The sequence below is a fragment of the Blennius ocellaris genome (genome assembly GCF_963422515.1).
Source record: "Blennius ocellaris genome assembly, chromosome: 3".
Taxonomy (NCBI): Eukaryota; Metazoa; Chordata; class Actinopteri; order Blenniiformes; family Blenniidae; genus Blennius; species Blennius ocellaris.
The window spans coordinates 15,747,059-15,766,815 of record NC_137652.1 but is presented as its reverse complement, the minus strand read 5'-3'; the positions used below and the strand labels follow the sequence as shown (position 1 = coordinate 15,766,815).

The 19,757-nt window shown below is 40.5% G+C and overlaps 1 protein-coding gene across 1 annotated transcript in view; it reads left to right on the top strand.

Annotated features, from left to right (window-relative positions):
* Positions 1-1,964: 1,964 nt before the first annotated feature.
* usp43a (ubiquitin specific peptidase 43a) overlaps positions 1,965-19,757 on the top strand; it is a gene marked incomplete at both ends in the record, with an annotated part of 115,077 nt that continues 97,284 nt past the window's right edge. Inside the window, 2 exons of the mRNA XM_080520258.1 lie at positions 1,965-2,579; positions 13,979-14,125. Of these exons, the coding sequence (XP_080376384.1) occupies positions 1,965-2,579; positions 13,979-14,125 (762 nt within the window). The remainder of the gene's footprint in view (positions 2,580-13,978; positions 14,126-19,757) is intronic.

Genomic DNA, 19,757 nt, shown 5'->3' with positions numbered 1-19,757 from the left:
ACCTCAGTGAGTGAACACTCACATTTGAAATGTTGGTTAAGATGATTTTAATGTACTATTCAGGACAAGGATACTAATGCAAATGTTTTATTTCTCATTGCAGGTTTTTGAGTTAATTCGATTTTAGAGTTAATCTAAATTAAGCTGTGAGAGCAGCAACAAGTCCTCAGTTTCAGTGAAATCAGACAGTATCCCTGTCTTTATCTTTTGCCACGTTGTAAAACTATGGGTCATCATCATGAAACAGAGGAAGCTTGTGTGCCACGGAATTTGTTGATATGTTACACGAATTAAAAGCGGCCTTTTCTCTCTTTTGTTGTTTTTCTTGAACAATACTGGAATAGGAGCATCGGGGAAATTACACAAATATTGAAAAGGGACTTGACTATCTTTTGCAATAAATCAGCACATCTGGTCCACTAAATTCAATCTAGTACTGGTGAGCTGTGAAATTAAGCCTCAGATGATTAGAATCAGAATATTGCACAAAAGATGCTGGAAGCCCATTGAAAAGCAGAAGTGCACATTATGTGCCTGGCTAAATGGTTCTCGAACATCCATTTTACTTTGTGGAGCTTCCAGGGTGCAGCAGCAGCAGCAGCAGCAACATTAATGTGCATGAAGACAGTGGCCAGGCTATTTATAGGATATTTCTTTTTGTAAATGTTGGTGTGTTGCAGACCAGGTACTTGTGTGCCAATGGTTTCAATTTTAGTCCACACTTCAGTCCTTTGTATTTTAAAGAGCACAGCATTGTTTTACCATATGTGGATTGTGTCTTTAGCAGGAAGTAGGAACGCACTAACCTCAGCAGGAATATCCTGTCACACCAAACACAAGAAACTTACACTTGAAATATAACATATCGGGGGGATTTGTGGCAAGTGGCGCAAGACTGCTGTGAATTGCAATGTTATTGTGTTTGAGTGCAGTGAAAGATATTATGACTGATTTACTTGTAAAAGTACACAATGGCAAATTCAAATGATTTGCTGAGGTCTTTTGTCTCCCTTGTTGCTCTACATGCACTGATTTCATTTTAACATCCACATATTTGATCTATATTGTGCCAGAACAGTAAAATAAAAACATAGTGATTGACGAAGTCCTTATTAATTATTTTTTTAATGTGTAAAAAAAAATACCAGTGCATTCTGGGTACTTTCAGTGGCACAAATGTAGGCTTAGTCGTAGATCTCTGTTTTGTGTCTTGTTTGCTCATTTTACTAAACCAGTGTGGGCCACAATTTGTAAATGTACAGAGTGTGGAGGAGTGAAACAGTGACAATTTGGGTCCCTAATGGAAAAAAAAAGAGAAATAATTTGTAATATTTTCATTCATACAGACCTGTGCATGTTGCAGCCCCACAGGATTTCCTATACAAATGCCAATGATGTTTTCTTTGACACCCTCTGAATATGTTAGGGCAGGTGATGTTATAATTGGTCCTACAGGGGGCAGATTGAGGCGAAACTGACTTGACACCTTTCTCGAGATAACGACTTCCTTGTTCCATGTGTTGTAAAGTTCAAGCCTCTCTGTTGGTCTGGGACTGTCAAATAACTTTAGCGAGTGGCTGTGGATAGATTTCCTGTATGACACAGATCCTTCTATCCAGGTTAAGTGAAGTGTTGTCTGAGGGGCGGGAATTAGAGTGGATCCTGGGGTGCAGTTGGTTGCGGCTGTCCAGGAGAGACGGGGAGAGGAAGGAGCGCGCTGGCGAGAGAAGAGACGCACGATCCTGATCCAGAAGAGACGCTTACACCTGTGACACCAAACGCATACGGAGATGTCAGGGGAGTAATGTCAGTAATCGTGTGCCTTACTGGCACCGAGACGGTGCCACCTCAGCGGTGAGGTTCGGTGAGAGCATAGGAGGAGCAGCAGACACTGGCGGGCGGGCAGACAGGTGCGCCTCCGCCGCCTCTTTCATTTCCTCTCGGTCCAGTCAAGTGGCGGAGCCATGGAGACCCGCAAGGAAAACAAGGTGAGAAAACAGCTCATGAAACCCAAAACGACGAAGCGGAAGGAGAAGAAATACAAAACCGGGAGGTTCATGAGGAGGAAATCGCTGCGATCTTTTGGGAATTTCATGGGAAGGATCCTTAAAACTTTGGGCACTTTAGCGCACTTTGGCGACGCGGAGCAGCCGGACGCGGAGGACGACGACGGCGGTTTCGGGCAGAGCGCTTCGGGGGGATACAAAGACGACAAGGCGCAAGGCTCCAGGGAGGGCACCGTGAAGAAGAGCTCCACGGTGTCGTCGTCCTACGGCTCCGTGAAGGACCGACTGTCGTGGTGCTACGGCGACAAGACCCCCGGCGTGCTGGGGCTGAAGAACCACGGCAACACCTGCTTCATGAACGCCGTGGTCCAGTGCCTGAGCAACACCGACCTGCTGGCCGAGTACCTCGGGCTGGAGCAGTACAAGGCGGACGTGTGCAACCGGAGGCTGAACGGGTCGGTGAAGGGAGAGGAGCCGCACGCCGCCCGTGGAGAAGTGACGGAGCAGCTGGCGTCGCTGGTGCGAGGGCTGTGGACGCTGGAGTACACCCCGCACCTGTCCGTGGAGTTCAAGGTGAGGGCAGCTGGATGTCTGGATCACCTGCGTCACCTGGTCCTGCGCTTTTGGCTTGAGTTTGTTGTTTCAGCCCACAAGTTTGCAGGAGTTTCCTCCAGATTTGCACAGTGAAAAACCTGATTCCCGCTTGTATCGATTCCGTTTCTGCTAAGACACAGATTCTGATCACTTCATTGTTATTTATAAGGCTGGGTATTTACTGCATTACCTCTAAAGTTAATTGCTAACTGTTCCAATGTGGTGGCGATTGTTATTTGATTAAGTGCACACATGCCTGGGAAGGACACCGCCTTAAGGCATTAGAAATAATCACAGACTGAATGACTTATTCCAAACTTGAACTCGGGTATTCCATCACTGGAGTACTGGTGGGTTTCAGTGACTCCAGGCAAACATAATTAACCTGTGTAAGGTTGTTTGCTGTATGTGCTGCACTCAGTTCACTTAGAGGGAGCTACGATTGATTATAAAGCAGAAACTGGGCTTCAGCTGCAGACTTAAGCACTGCCCTGTTGTTAAATTGGAATTACTCATACATACACATATGCATGTGCTTCAGTCACACTTGTTGCTGTACAACTAATGCTGTGCAACTAGTACAGTCTCTGTCAAAGAGTATTTAATGAGAATTGTAATCAGTACAACTCTGTCTCTGTTGGCAAAACAAAATTTGAATAAAAACTTAAGTATGAACCTGACAGAGTCATTTAAATCCATGTGCCAGTTCTATGATTACATACGTATTTCACTGTTTCAGAAGAGGTAAACAGCCATGTGAAATGGTGATAAGAAAAACACCATAACACTTTATGGCTTAGTTTCAACATTTTATTGTGGCTTGTAGAAGTAGTGTCTCTTGAGTGTGCATACCATGTGGTTACTTATTATACTCAGGCTGCAGTGTCTCTGCTTGATTTACCTGTTTCAACTCTTCAGGTGGTTCGTTCACATTCCTCTCTGTGTGAGAAAAGACGAGCACTCTTGTCTTACAAACCAGCTAAATGTTTACAATGACAGAATTGTGGCTGTGTTTTTATGTGTATTTCAACTGTGTTTTATGGGTACATATCCAGATTTTGACAAAAATATTTGGCCACACCTGAACTACTGAATTTTGTTGTTTCAGTCGTACAGCTTCATCACTTTTCTTTGCACAGGTGGCATCAAATCACTGTACCAAGCTGGAATTCACTGAGCTCCTGAGCATGACCCATTCTTTCACTCATGTTTGTAGAAATAGTCTGTGTGCCTCTGTGCTTGATTATATGCACCTGTGGACATGAATCCAATGATTTAGACAGTTGAGCAACTACCTTTGGCTACATAGTGTATATCAAATACACGTGTTCAGATACACAATAAATGTGCTAGCTGTATGGTTGTAAAGCAGTGATTTTTTTGGGTGGCTGATATACAACCAGCACTTACTCAGGAGTAGCCTGTCTGTTACATCAATAGCCTGGGGGGGGGAGTTATTGATGATGGAGTATGAAACGTGCTCGGACACACACACACACACACACACACAAACGGGCTTTCCGATAGTATGAGAGACCGTTAATTGACATTCATGCCCACGACATTGATGCGATTCTGCTTCTCATCCACAATCGCGAGTCAATAACAAGTAATCAAATATAAATGAGTTGGCAGTGCATTTTAAAACTGTCAGGGAAAGGCAGTGATTCATCCAGAAGAGGAGCAGAATGCTGTTAAGATCTAAAAACTACATTGAGGCGTGTAGATCGTAAATGCTGAGCCTCTCCATGTATGCGAGATCCGACCTACTGTTCAGTGCAGTGTCAATCAAGTCTCTGTGGTCTTCAAAATACAAATTTGCGACGAAAACTGTGACCCCCCCACCAATTGTATTTCTATGGATTTGTGGATATTTGAGTTTGAATAAAAGAAGTCAGAATGAATATGTTATTGAGTATCCACCTTGTCTGAATGGGATTTGAATTGTATAAGCAATGATAATTGATTCCTCTGCTGGGCTGTTTAACTGAAATACAGAGGATTGACCTGTATTGTTAGATGGTGTGTGTCTGCTTGAGTAGATACAGTGTTCTTTATTTGCACTAATATTGTCATTGTGGGCTGATAAAGAAGAAAAGAAAATGTCCTTCACTTTAATTTTCTCTTTCTCACCCCATTTCACTGACACACTGATTTGTGTCTGTCTGCTTGTCAGGGGAGACGATGTTTACCCAAGCAAGTGCATTCAGCCTGGAAAAGGAGGATGCCCCCCTGCTGAGATACCCTCCCATGTTGTTGGAGACAGATAAAGAGAGAGGTGGTGACATTGCTGGGAAGCAAAGTATTGTCCTTGTGGTTCTCATAAGACCCCCCTCTTGGCTGTAATCTGAAAAAAATGTGACAGACTGCATGATTGGTCCTGCACAAAGGTGCAAAACTTTTGCTGAAGCTAAATAGACTCCTCTTGTACTTTTCCTGTTACTGTTTGAGACTAAGGTTAGGTAATAAGTAGGAAACATGGAAGTCACATTGTCTCAGCTGAAAATATCAGAAAAAATATCAGAGTTTATATGCTGATACGGCAATGTTGAGTCACCTTCGAAACGCTAGGTATACTTTAAATGAAAGATTTGGTTACAAGCTGTTGCTATTCGAAATCCTCCTGGGAAATGGTGCTATGAAGAAGTGAGATATTGGGCCAATTTATTGTGTTGTAAAATGTCAACATGTTTCAGCCACTGAAGAAGAAAGATGTGTAAATCACTAGACCATTTTATGGTTATGCTCTTTTTATTCCCAGAGGTGCTTTATTCATCATTGGATAATTTAAGTGGGGAGATAAGAATTTGCTCTCATGGGAGCAGTTTTCAGCTCAGACAATTCAATCTGTTACATCATTCTGGAAGACATATAAGCATTTATTCAGGAATCTTTTTTTTGTCAAATATTTTTATTGGTTTTTACATTGGGAGGTACAGACACATGTAAAAACATACCAGATGTACAACAATGGTCATCTCTCAATGTAATTAAACTCGCTACAGTAAAACGTAATATAAAACCAAGGTGCATTGGAGAGCAATTCTCCCTTCCCAAACAAAATAAATCATTCACTCGCAGCATTCACACCACAATACGAGACAAGACAAGACAAGACAAGGACTCAAGGGTTGAAGATAATCACAATGAAAAATTATGTAAATAATTAAATATTAATTAAAAATAAATAAATAATAATAAAAAACAAACAAACAGAACAAACAAACGAACACACAAAAAACCAAACAAAAACAAAAACAACGACAACAATAACAACATGATAAAATAATAAACTAAAATAAATAAAGAATTTTATTCAGGAATCTTAATGATCTGAAACTGATTTTCAGGGAGATTACAGCAAACGTGTCAGTAGTTTACAGCCACTGCATTTCACTTTGAATTTTGAAATATTGAATGAATTGCCACTTTTGTGTGGTTTTATTACAAAAGTGTTGGGACACTGTTCAAAACTTAAGAAATATAGAATGCTTTGATTATTAATCCTTATGAACCGATGTTTTTCTTCACATTCTCAATTAATGAAAACAATTTTTTTACTTCTTTTAAAATGAATGCCATTTTTCTAAACCTATGATTCTCAGACTATCATTGAGAAGTACTTTGAAGCCTGCTCAATCAGAGGAACAGCTCGTGAAAATCGACTCGTAATTTGTCATCAGTCTGCAACAAAATCTTAAATCTACTCCAATCATGACGCCTACACTTCTGAGATTTAACACTGCACAAGCCAGCTTTGCAACAACATCAAAAAGTATAATTAAAGAAGAATGTCGCTGCTTCTGTCTAATAATGGAAGGACAGAAAATGGAATCTGTAGTGAGTGGTCCTACCCTTGGTTTTATTTTTAAGTTTGGACACCCCATGCCTACACACACTTTGCAAGGACATAGGAATGTGTTTTCTCTAACAGGGCGAGAAAGGAAAGGCGTCATGCTTCTGTCACAGTCATGGTTTTGGGAGCTCTCTCTGCTTGTTCTCCACACATCATCTGGGCAGAATTTCTTTTCTCGGTGGTGTTATTATTTGACAACTGCTGTGCCATGCCATCTCCTTCAAGAAGTCCTGCACTTGAGATTATTTTGAAGTATGACATGTCCTGGCCACGACTAACTTGTTCCTGCTACCATATGTAAGCAAATACATTTTCTTCCAGTGTTTTTTTTTTCCACTCTTCTAACATGAAACACTCATATTATTAAAGTGTAGTGTGTGTCCAGTGATCTCTGGATTTTTGTTATTATTCATTCTGTTGGTTGGTTTCTCTTGTTCTTTTTTACTTTTTGTGCATATTTGGAAACAAATAAAGATGTAAATAAACAAATTAATTAGTAAATAGGAGGTGAAAGCAAGCTTTTCACACCTCATTATGCACATTTGCTCTCCAGCTGTTTGCTTTTTCTGCTTTGACGTTGCTTATTTTACTTTATTACAGTCTGTTATACTGAAATGGTGACGGGGTGTGTTGCCATATTGCCAATGAGTAAGTGCAGTAAAAGTAAAAATGACCGATTTCTTCATAAAGCAAGTCCATTTCATAATTTCAAGTAATGTCGGAGCTGCTTCTCGGCACACTCAGGAACTTCCCAATTTCCCACTGGGAGGCTCCCAGTCTGACCACCTTCAGATGCATTTTTCCCCACTGGAAAATGGGACCTTTGCCAATTCCCACTCATGATTACACTACAGTTTTAGATTCACGAGAAGTGCAAATCATTGCATCCTGCTAAAAGTTTTCCCCAACGTTTTGGAAGTTGGGGTTGCATGCTCTTATATTCAATTCACTACTCATTTCAGAGGTGCCCACCTGCGTAGCCTCATTAGGTTTCCATTACCAGACGTGACAATTTCTCTGCGCTTGAGTTTCATTTTGAAATGTGCCCCTGAATGCATGTGTGCTCACAAATGACAATGATCAGCCTAATGGAGGTGCTGAATCTAAAGGTCAGAGTTTCTAGTTTCACCATTATTGCCTCACTGCACATTTGATGTTGATGAAATCTGGAGGGATGAAGTGTCCTTTTATTGGTTGCTCTAAAAGTTGTCAACATCAGTTCAACTTGATGATTGGACACAATTTCTTTTACATTTTTTACCAGCTTCACGCTCCTGACCAAAACGATTACCAATCTAGTTATTTTAAAAAGTAGTCGAGACTCACTTTTATTAAATTTTTTTAAAGCTTGGCAGGATGGAAGCTCTTTGGACTCACTCGTAGAGATGAGACTTGGTGTTTTAAGTGATCCTGTTTGTTTTGGGAGTGCAGGTGTGACAGTGAAGCAGGACAGCAAGAGTGACGGCTTGTTTGCCTTGCCTTGTCTCTGTTCTCCTTCAAGGACCACTGTCATTCAGCCCCTAAATGCCAAATATAGGTTGTGCACACTTAAAGCAGTGGGGACATACGCCACCTGGACTGTCTGCTGAGTTGTACAGAAATGCACAGTGGGGCTGCCTCTCAATTCAGTTTGATTGCGGAACTTCTGCAGCCAAACAGATGGGACAATTTTGGGGAGATCATAGCTATGTAAATAGAAAACAATGAGATTGAAAATAAGACGATTTACTTTGAAGCATATCAAAGCTGTTTACATAGCAGTATCTCTGTCTGAGTTGTTGAAGGGGAAGTAATAATAACACATCATTGATTACTAGAAATACACAAGGTGCACCCTTTGCTAGCATGCCAATAGAGCTACTGTATGTTCTGGGGAAGAAGCATATGGGTTTGTGATATATCCAGTGATTTATATTCCCAGACTAAACGGCATAATGTTGGAAGCTTATAGAATCAATCAATTATTTCTGTTCCGGGAGGCACAACTTTGATCATTCAATCGTAGAGAAATAGTCTGCTTTACCTCAGTGAGGGATGGCGTATGGAGCTGGCATATGTTCATACAGCTTTGATGGTGTGACTGATGCCTTTTCGACTGTCGCTTGTGCACACAGCAGCGAATTTACAGCTTCAGCTGCGAATCCGAAGAATCAATTCCTCGGTTTCGGCTGAACCCAGGGAGCCTTTGCTGGCCTGTAAACCATTCAGAGGCGATTATTCCCATCGCATCTCATCCACTCTTATTTTTCACTGATCTCCTGTAAGTCCCATATAGGGGACGTCTGCGGACAAGCAGGCTTTCTGCAGTCTTGACTTTCTCAAACCATTATCTGTGGATTTCAGAGCTTCACTGTGTCGCATTGAAATACAGGTGTGCTTTTAAGACGTCGCGTTCCTGTTTGTCATTTAAAAAAAGCTGCATGTTCTCCAATGTCTAGGAGATGAGGTCAGTGTGGTCTTGCATGACACATTGAGTAGCAGGCTGATTTTGTTTTGAGTTGGATGGATGGTAGGAGGTAGAGGCTGGAAATGACAGGGGCTCCACTCCTGTGAGTTGCTCATAATTGTGTGTGCATGTACATGTGTGGACAGTAACGGCGCTGTTTGTGAGGACCTAAAACTGTTCAAATGCTGACATTGTAGTGTTCTGTCTTCCCTTTGAGGAATGCAGTCCCCACAAGAAAAAAACAAAAAAAACCAACAGTTTGGGTTACAATATGATTCATGGTTAGATTAAAATCATTGTTGCGTTGAGATGTAATGGTAAGGACTCGGCAAGAAGGAGAGACCATTGAGGTGAGAAAAGATCTGTAGTCAATAAATGGAACTCAATGTAAAGTCACCTGAAGGGGTGGAAATACATCATACAGAAATGAGTTGAGTCAATGCAATGTCCTCACAAGCTAATAAATACACAAAACACGTGTCCTTTTGTGTCTGTGCGTTTACCAGAGGAAGCTGTGCTGACTGGAGCTCAGCTGCTGCTGATTAGTGAAGGTAATGGTTCTTATATGATGGAGAGGAAAGAAAAAGATAATGGAAAGAGAGTCGAGAGGAAATGGGACACACGGATGTCTGTGTTTGTGTGTATGTTGGAGAGAAAAGGGGAAACTGAAAGGGAAAAAAAAGTTGTAAAAGTGGAGGCCATAAGTGATAACTGCCCTCCGTCTCATCCGTTCCAACACCGAAGCTGAGTTGCCAAAACTGGGCTGCTGAAAAATGAAACTGCAAATGGGGCAGTAAGTAATGAGAGATCCTCTCCAGCTCATTCCAGACAAATCTGGAGAATGAGCAGCATGTTTGGGGAAACAAGAGCAGCTGCAGTTCCTCTTGAGGTTGTACCTTGGAATAATTTGTCAGTATCATTCTCTGTCTGCCACTAAGGAATCCCACCAGGCCCGTTTGGCAGGCTGGACCATGAAGAAGTCATGTGGTGCAAATGGGCTTTTTAAGAGGAGAGACGAGGGTCATTTGCTTGATGTATGTTTATCGTAAATTCTAGCCCTGCCAGCACTCTGATCCGTCATTGTTTACACAGGAGTAGAATGGATGTGATGAGGACACAAGGGAGCAATGGTGTAGGGTAAAGTGAAGATAGTGAGATACCAAACAAAAAGAGACATTTAGATGAAGGAGCGTCTGCTGACCGTTATAGGAGGTCAGAACCTGCAGACTGCACACGTCCTTTGTCATTCTCTTATCTTAACTTAGTTGTTTTCATTTTGTGGGAAGAGCTGTGTGTGCTTTTTTGGTATTATTCCCCTAGCTAGAAATTAAATGGAATAAACTTTGCAGAAATTAGGGCTTTTGCGAATGTATGCTTGTCTGTAATTTTGTTTGCTTCGTATTTTGCTTGTCATTAGATTCCCCCACAATAAGACTCTGTTTACTGTCTGTTGAGACAACTCATATCCCCATGTGTAAACAATACTTTTTAACATTATGTGGCCTATAGTTTCTGTGGAAATTAATTGAACATGGACATTTGTTATCAAAAGCAATTAAAAAAAAAAAGGGAACATTTCTTTTTGATGTAAATAGATAATAGTAGTTTTTGTAAGATCCAAACTATTTCCAAATGCTTTATCATTTATTAAGCATGTGCTGGGCCATTCAAAGTGTCTCATTTCTCTGTATGTGATAAATGCTTTTTGAACTGCTTTAAATAGGGCCCTGTATATTAGATATATATGTGTATAATCAGAAAATACACTCAAAAACTCTGAAGTTGTGGTGTCCCAGCAAATCGAATGACAGAAACATAAACTTTATACAAAATAAGATCGAGCATGATGATTTCTAGCCATATTTGCTGTTGTGTTACAAAGATATCTTGTTCTAGTAATTGGAACTTTTCTTTTCTCCATCTTCCTCTAGTGTAGGTTCTTCTTAACAATTTTCTGCTGATAGCTTTTGTGGGAAGTACCCTTCTCAAACTGCTGGTACCGCGCATGCAACACTATTGAGGAAAACTGCTCTGATGAGTGACACAATGTGTGACTCCTTAAAATTTTGCGCTATTTCCCTGAAGTCCTTTATCCAAGCTGGAGCTGCAGTGAGCTGGAACCCATCCCAGTTGACAAGGCAGATAGAACCCTTGGGACTGTTGCCGTCAATCAATTACAAGACTAATGTGGTGAGACAGACAAACGCACACAACTACAAGCAAATTCGATTCGCCACTTAACCCAACCCAATGCGAGATGTACGTGTTCGGCAGTGAGAACATTTGGAGACCAGGAGAAAGTGGAAACCCCACCTCAAGGTTTATTGCTGTGAGGCGAGCAGGCCAACCACTGCTCGACTGTACAACCTGTTCAAATCCATTTATGCAGAGAAAACATTGGAGTCACACTACCAACAACTGCTTCCTTTCCCCTCCTCAGTAAGTGAGGACAGCTCTTATGTGAGCTTGAAGTCGCATTGTTGGTCCAGAATAATCGATAAATCCCACAATGGGCTCAGTGCTACCTCAGCTTGACCCCTCCACCCACCTCTGGTCTCTCTTTAACTACTTCTGAAGAGTTGACTCAACAAACACTTGCTCAGGTCAGCTCCGAGCACTGCAAGTGTTTGCACAACAATTCAACATTGCAACCTGACTGCTCAGCTGCAGGAATCCCTCTTCTTTTATTTATTTATGTATTTTCTCTTTTAAAGTAAATCAATTAACCACAAAAAGGAACGAGTGAGGGAGAAAATGGTACCTGGGAAAGTACAACCTTGTCATTTTGCCAAAGTGCCTTTGAGGCTGTGTGGCACATTTCACCAGAGACACTCTCACAGACAACTCGGTAAACAGATATCAAAGAAATGAGCAAAACAGCCACTCCCAGCTGTCAGACACACATGTACACACACTTAAGCAGGGAGGAATTTGTCAGAGCGAGAGAACAGCATGAGATGAATCCAATGCAGAAGTTGTTCTCTCGTCTTCGTGAAACCCTGCCTAACCTCCTGGTTCCAGCGGATCTCGCTGCTCAGACTTGGTCTGTAACCTTGAGAAATCTCCTTCTCTCTCTCTCTCATCCTTTGCAACTTTCTCCTTTTTTCTTCTCCTTTTTTTTTTTGATGGCTGTGAGAAATTGCACTGCCTGTGTTCTCTCACTTTTCATTTGTGGACCTGCCACAACTGTTGTGCCCTTTTGATAGAGAGGCAGAAGAGCCGCTCACCGGTGTGTTGAAACTTTGCCAGCATCCACTACTCCCTCTCTCCATCTGTCCCACATCCCTTCATCCCCTGTCAGCGCTTCCTCATAGTGATGAAGCTCATTAGCGGGTTGTCTCTGTCAGGTAGAGCAGGGGGAGAGATGGGGATGGCCTCCCTCCTGTGTTTATATTTAGATGCTGGGATACTGCAGGTATGATGTGGTGATTTTTAATGAGGTGCGGAGCGGAGCTTGGATCCCGTTGGTCACACACGCCGGAATGAGCAGAGAGAAAAAGACAACCAGACCGAAGTAGCCACTAAAGTGCGGCGTTAATATAGTCATTAGTTTAGTGTGTCTGTTTCTGTCTGACTCATAAGCTCTCTACACTTTCTCCATAATTGAATTAGACTGACTGGCTTTTTTGTATGTGTGTGTAACACCTGTCACATATTCTGCATATCTTTTGTATGAGACATCCTTTTCAATGCAGTCGGTGTATATCTGTGCTTCTCCCCAAGAATGTTGTTGGATGAAACAAATGCCTCCTGAGTACTGATGTGCACGATATTGTTTGGTGATACTGCTGTGCTGCCAAATATACAAATCAGAGTTGGACATGTAGTGTTTTTACAAAGAAGCCAATTCATTAACCAAGCAGTTGACAGATGTGTCAAAAAAATAATAATTTAGAGAGTCAAGAGTAAACACACAGGAAGTTTAAAAGATCTAAAACATAAAACCAATTGATTGTTGTACTCCTCTCACTTGCTGAAGGAGCCATTCCCGTCAACGTGCCGGCTGGAGCGTGCCCGAGGATTGGGTTGACTATGACGATTTATCTTCTGCTCCCACTTTATCATAGTTTGGGTTGCAAGCTGGAGTCGAGCCAAGCTAACACAAGGCAAAGGGAAGCGTACACTCTGGGTATGTGGTCAGTTCTTCACAGCGAACATACACACTCCGAGTACCTGGAGGAACACCTGTCAAGGATTAGAGGGAACGTGCAAACTCCACACAGAAACGCCTGGCTTAGCATTTGTGCAAGAAGTGACAAGAGAAAAAAGTGGGTTTTCCTTGTCTTTATATGCAGGAGTAAGCAGGAGTAGTGATTTTAAAATACGCATGTCAAGTATTTGAATTCATAGAAGGTGAAATATGCTTTCATACAGTTTTTCTTCTGAAAATGTCTTTAAAGTCACCTTTCTTATGTGACTTGTGGATTTTGAATTTTAAACTTCTTCATCTGTGTGTACATCATAATACATATGTTGGTTCATAATATTGTGGCGTTAACGATTATTTCAATAAAAACAAATCACACAGATTCAACACAATTATCAAATAGACAATTTTTTAGACTTATCAAATCCTTTTCTAGATTGTTGCTTGTATTTTTTGAGTTTTCAGATAGGTCTTGCTTGTTAATAAAATATGAATAATATGAATAAAAATTAATCCTCAAATAATAACAGTACAATACAGTAATAACAACTAACTAGTATTCCTATATTTTCTACACCAAACCATAAATCATTAGGAATGTTAGGAATTGTTTTGCTTTCAACATTTTCAAGTTAGATTTTATTTCAGACGTGATCCAAAGAGATTTGTTAATGATTTTTATCGCCCAAGCTTATTGTAACCAAACAATGTCTGACAGAAGTTTTAAAATGACTCTGCATTAACTGCTGATAAGAGACAGACATGCATAATTGCTTTTCCGGATCTCTCCTGAGTGCTTGAAGCCGAAATCAGATTTAAACTGACAAGTGATGACATGTGATCATAATGTTGTTACATCGGGACAGTATTTGAATTCTTTATAAGCCCAGACAATGACTCTTCATTTGCTATGTTTCCTTTCTTTTTAGAGCATAGTGGCCAAATATGGTTCTCAGTTTCGAGGGAACTCTCAGCACGACGCGCTGGAGTTCCTCCTCTGGCTTTTGGACAGAGTTCATGAAGATGCCAACTCCAACCCCGACAGCAACACCAGTAACACCAAAACTAATGTCAAGGTGAGTCCACACTTTACTGCTGCTGTTTGATTCCTTGTTCAAGCAAGATCATTGTTTATGATTTAGATTTTGCTTTATAATGTACACAAATCTGCACTGACGTCTCTTCATTAAGTCAAAGCTGAATAAAAATTTATTACAGCCGACTTTATGAATTTAGACAACTCTAATTTATGTATGAGCTCTCCAGAATGACGAGAAAAAAATGGAGTAAAGTTTTAAATAACTGAGATAATTTAATCCATTATGCTTAATAGTGTAGTCTGACACAGACGCACATCAGAATAATAACCCATATCTGGGTTCTTGGTTCTTTTTATTCATTTGTCTGGTGCCTCAGATGTCTTAATTTAAATTGTATAACCTCAGCACGGTAAGATATAAGCAAATAGCTCATTTCACTCATCATTTTTGTCAGCATATTATTGGCTGAATTGTTAGATGTTCTGTTGCGAACAAATTGCGTAGGTGTGTTTGATTTCTTGTGACAACTCAAAGCTCAGTGGAGTTAAAAGAAAGGGAGAAATGCACCCATTAGAAATACATTTCATTAGGGATCTCACAGAATTGGATATCTGCATACGCTGCATGCATATTACAAGAAAGCTGCAGAAAATAAAGTATTATTTGGGTTGGAGTTTGCCTGAAACTTGCACGTGGGATATGACATTCGCAGGATTTTTTTCAGGGGGGGGGGTTGTGAAAACGCATTTAACTGTGTTGTCATGAACATGCCGATTGTGGCAATATTAAAACTAATTAGTTATTAGATTTGGTGTAAACATTCACTAACCCATGTCTGTCAATATCAACCGCGCTTAATGATTAAACTGTGCATCATTAAGTTTTGTTGAACAAATACAAAGTTTTGGTCCCACACTAACCTCATGCCTCATTGCCCCATTCCCACAGGTCATACACACACACCAGTTGCAGAGTGGTGCTTTGTATAAAACTGTTCACTGACTTCAGTCTAGAGAGCTGGAATATGGCTGCACAATGTAATTTAGAACTGGTGGTCTAGTTTGTGTGGATGAAGTCTCAGAAACTAAATCTGTCATGTGTGCGAAAAAATTGTTTTTTGTATAATGGAGTATATCTCTCCCTGCTTATTTCTTAAATCAACCAGCATTGGTCTACAAGAGCTCCTGATTCTGAAGTCAGAATTTCATCTTTCTGAGAGTTAATCAGTTGAATTAACAGCCACTCAGACTGAAGTGAAATGTTTCGTTCAATAACTCTTCTCCTGTGAGCGGTAAAAGGAGAAGCTGTTGAAGTGGCGAGCATGTGTTCCATCACTCTTTGTGTCTTTGTGTCTGCCTCCGATGTGAGACGCTCACCTTGTAACCTTGCACTTGGATTGTTGCCCGGACGCGACGTGAAGTGTTGAGATGGAATGAAGGGCAGACGCATCAAGACAGAGCTGATGAGTTTTTTATAATGACTGGTGTCTGGTGTTAATGTTTTCCCAGAAACAAATGGCAGTAAAAGTTGTTCTTGGCAGACAAATGCATTGGATTGGATTAGAGGGCATTTTGCTGCTTTACTGATTTTCTCTTTTTGTGTCTTGATTGTTATTGATATTCTGTTTGAAACAGGTGGAGGCACTTTAATCAGGATGCATCGTAGGCCGCTCGCGTCCGAGTTTCTTCTCTCCTCTTTTCATGATCTGAAACTGTAAAAGCTTGTGGGCATCCTTGAATGAAACTTGCGTCGACATAAACATTTGACGTGTATCTACTTTTACTGTCTGATCTGATGATATAATCTCAGTTCATGACTGTGAAAGTTGTACGATTTTGTGATTTGCACACCTATCTTGTTTTAATTAATTTAATTGTCCTTCAAGGGACTCCAAACTACCTGAGTGGTTTTTTTTAATGACCTCTTGATTTGTCTATCATACTTGTGTGTGTGTGTGTGTGTGTGTGTGTGTGTGTGTGTGTGTGTGTGTGTGTGTGTGTGTGTGTGTGTGTGTGTGTGTGTGTGTGTGTGTGTGTGTGTGTGTGTGTGTGTGTGTGTGTGTGTGTGTGTGTGTGTGTGTGTGTGTGTGTGTGTGTTCATCAAATTAAACCATGATTAGCGCCTTCTGTGACACCCACCCTGTGTTTAATTGCTCTTGCTAAGTATCATCCTTTTTCTCCCATTTCGCTGAACGTCGGTCGGCGGCAATATTTGCTCCGCCGCCAACACAAGACCTCCAGTACTACTGCAAAGGATTGCTATGAGCTTTACTCTCGCTGCATTGCCACCCAACACCGAGCTTCCCCTCTCTGACAGTGGCGCTAATAGAGGCACGCTTTCTACAACATAAACAGCTTAGAGCAGCAGCTCTCATTAGGCTGCCAGTGGATCGTGGCATCATAAAGCCGGCTTTCCTCTGCTGCTGCAATGAGGCAGAGATAAAGAAAATCTGTGTCTTTTTGGGGTTTTTTCATAGGACAAAGACACATGTTCAATTCCCTTTTTTTTCTTAATGAAATGCTCCATTCATACAGATAGATTTGGCTCCTGCAGCATATATGCTACTTGGGCTCAACATTTTTGGTGACCTCATTGTGTAGAGTATTTCCAACAATTAGATAAAAATCGTGAAATTTATATCTTTTTAAAGTCAAATTGGAAAAATGACAAGAATGTCTTAAATGGAAGTGTCTTGGACACTGGTCAGATCATTTTTTATAGCTTCCTTTTAAGATATATGTCATCTCCTCTGTTTATTATTTCTTTTTGTTCATTCCTGTTTTGCCGTAGCTGAATACAGTTTAACTATACTGTTCTCTACAGGTGCAGAAATATCCTGTATACAGCAGATATGATTTTTTAAAATTGAATTAGTCATTAGTTTCGAAGAAGAACATTGTGCAAGTTTATTTACACTGAACATTTGTTCTTTCACACTGGTGACAATCTTCATGTGTGGCTCCAAATCCTGATTATGATTTCTTTATTAAGTTGCATAATTCCACTAAATAATGCAATATTGTTCATTTCACTGTTCGCTTTGTACATGGGTCATCGTAGCAAGTTACTGCACTTTGCACCGTAGACGGTGACCCATGGTCAGTACTCAACCCGATGGGCCAGAATTCAACTAAATATTGATCCAAAAAACAGAAAAATGCCAGTCTGATATCAGCAAACATATACATATATCTTCTCTCTTTCACAGCTATGTGAGACCTCTTCCAGCTTATTTATTATTTATTTTACACCTCAAGTTTCTGTTGACAATGTTGTACCTTTAACCTGCGTCTCTCTGTCTGAACACATAGTCTGGATGTTGTTCCACCTCTGAATGTAGAGACAAATATAAACTGGTGTGTATATGTAAGCAGAACCGCCCACACACACCAATAAGTTTGACATCTTTACCACCAACACATGAGGAAGCTGACTTGCTGCTTAGAAATCACACTGAACTGCTTCATGGTGCATTTGCTGTGTTGAGATGATATCACCGTAGTCCAGATGAAGGTCTTTTTTGTGACACTGAGCCATTGTGGATGAGGAGATAAAAATCCGGAAAATATTGTCACAAAGAAAAAGATCATTCATGATTACAATGGGGGGAAAAGAGAAAATGAATAAATTGTGTGCTTTTAAACAGTTTGGTACTATTCGAAATAGTGGGATTTTTGTCGAGGAACACAGAGACACCAGGATAGAGCGGTGGCTGAGTTAAGAAGGCGAGAAGCCACAAAGTGACTTTGACTGCTTTTTTTTTTTTTTTTTAGCTTGAGACGGAGGATAATGTGGGTCATGATGAGCTGACAGAAACCTTATCAGTGTCAAACAATTTCACATTTAGTGAATGGCTATTTGACCTGCTTCTCATCTAATTTCTCCTCTTAATTATTTGCCTAATTGTTTACCAAAACCACGTTTTTAGGGCCTGTCCTACTTTTTCAGTAAGATGTCAGAATAAGGCAGATACTTTTTTTTTAATCAATTCAGTGTAATGCAGAAAAAATTACTGTAACAACAAAAGCAAGTTTCACCTCAACAATTTAAATGAAAGCAAGTAGGATATCTAACTAATTATTGATAGATTTAACAATCTTTTCACTTCACTTATTATTTTACAATGTATTCTCTACTTGAACCAGTTTCAAATGTAACCCCTTGTGTTTTACTTCAGTTTTACATCTGCAACTAACTCAAATCAATTAAACTCAGTGGTTTTGATTATTGAGTTTATACACGGACTGTGGTGTATACATTTCTTCAGATACTTTTTTTTTTTTAAATAATTAAATATTCCTTTCCTAAGACTTCAAAACTTCAACACTAGTATGCTTGTCAAATTTTCATTCTGCTAAAAAAAACAACCTGTGTAACCTTCTTGGGGGAGCAGCTTTTTACATTACAGGAACTACAGTTTTATCCTGTACAACCTGTTCTTTTCCTGCCTCTTCCGGCACATTTTCTGACAGCCCCTCTGATATTGTGACATTGTTTTTTGGGGGGTTTCATTTTTATTCCCGTCATGATTTATTCTCTGGAGATGTGTTGCAATTCTGTGGGAACAAGTGTAATGATCTGTTCTTAAAACTTGTACATATTAAAGTTAGTTTTTTTCCCCCCACATTTCTCTGCTCAATTGTTAATGTCAGGAAAACACAAACATCCTATATGTTCTGCATGATAAAACACATGTGCAAGAGTTGCAAATATAGTTGCAAGGCTAACCAGTTGGCATATAGTTGAATGCAAAGAGGAGAGGTGTGTCTGGGAAGTTGCTGTGATGCCTGTTCATCTATTAAAGGCACACTTGGCACAAAGAGTTGTGTCAGTAGAGGTGAAAGTGTCTTGCCTGCGCTGTGACAGAGACAACCAGACTGTTTGCAGACTGGGCTGCGCTCTACCTCTTTCTTAAAGCATTGCTATAATAGATTTACGTCCCCTCACAACCCCGGGCATGATAAGCGGTTTACACAATAGATGGATGGATTTATTGATTTATTTGGATTCCCATTAGCTTACACTCAAAGAGACAACTTGGCTTTGGTCACTTTGGCTGACATGCAAATTTTAGGGAGGAAAACACAATTCAATCACACCTTTTTAGAACAGTCCAACTCGCATAACAGCATACATAGTTAGCTAAACAAAACTGAGTAATTATCAGCAACTTGGGGTTGAATAAACTGTCACGTTACTGTTCCGTAAAAGCACCTTTGCAAATTGCAAAGTGTAACTGTGTAAATAACCAGTTTTAGTCCAGAACTGTCACAACAAACTTGAGTAACACACCTGTGTTATAAGCAGTCTGGCCAGTCCAGTAGCTTCACCCAAGCAACATTACGTAACACTGTGAGCACACAGGAAGGCAGCTCAGTAATGTTAATCCCCCTCCTCTTGCTCGGTTTTGCTCTCGCCTCACTGGCTTTCACATCAGCGGCATTCCTTTCCAGCTAAACCAAGACCCCACTCAAGACTTGGTTTCTCGCACAATTGCATCTTGGCTAATCATTGTTTTCTTTTGCTTCTCTCCACCTTACTGGCAAAGCAGCAGGTCTGCTGCAGCTATTCAAATGGATATAAACAAATAAGTCACGAAAAATATCAGATCAGTGTCATCTCGATTGGCTTGCATGTAGCAGCTTTTGTCTTCCAGCAGGTTTAAATA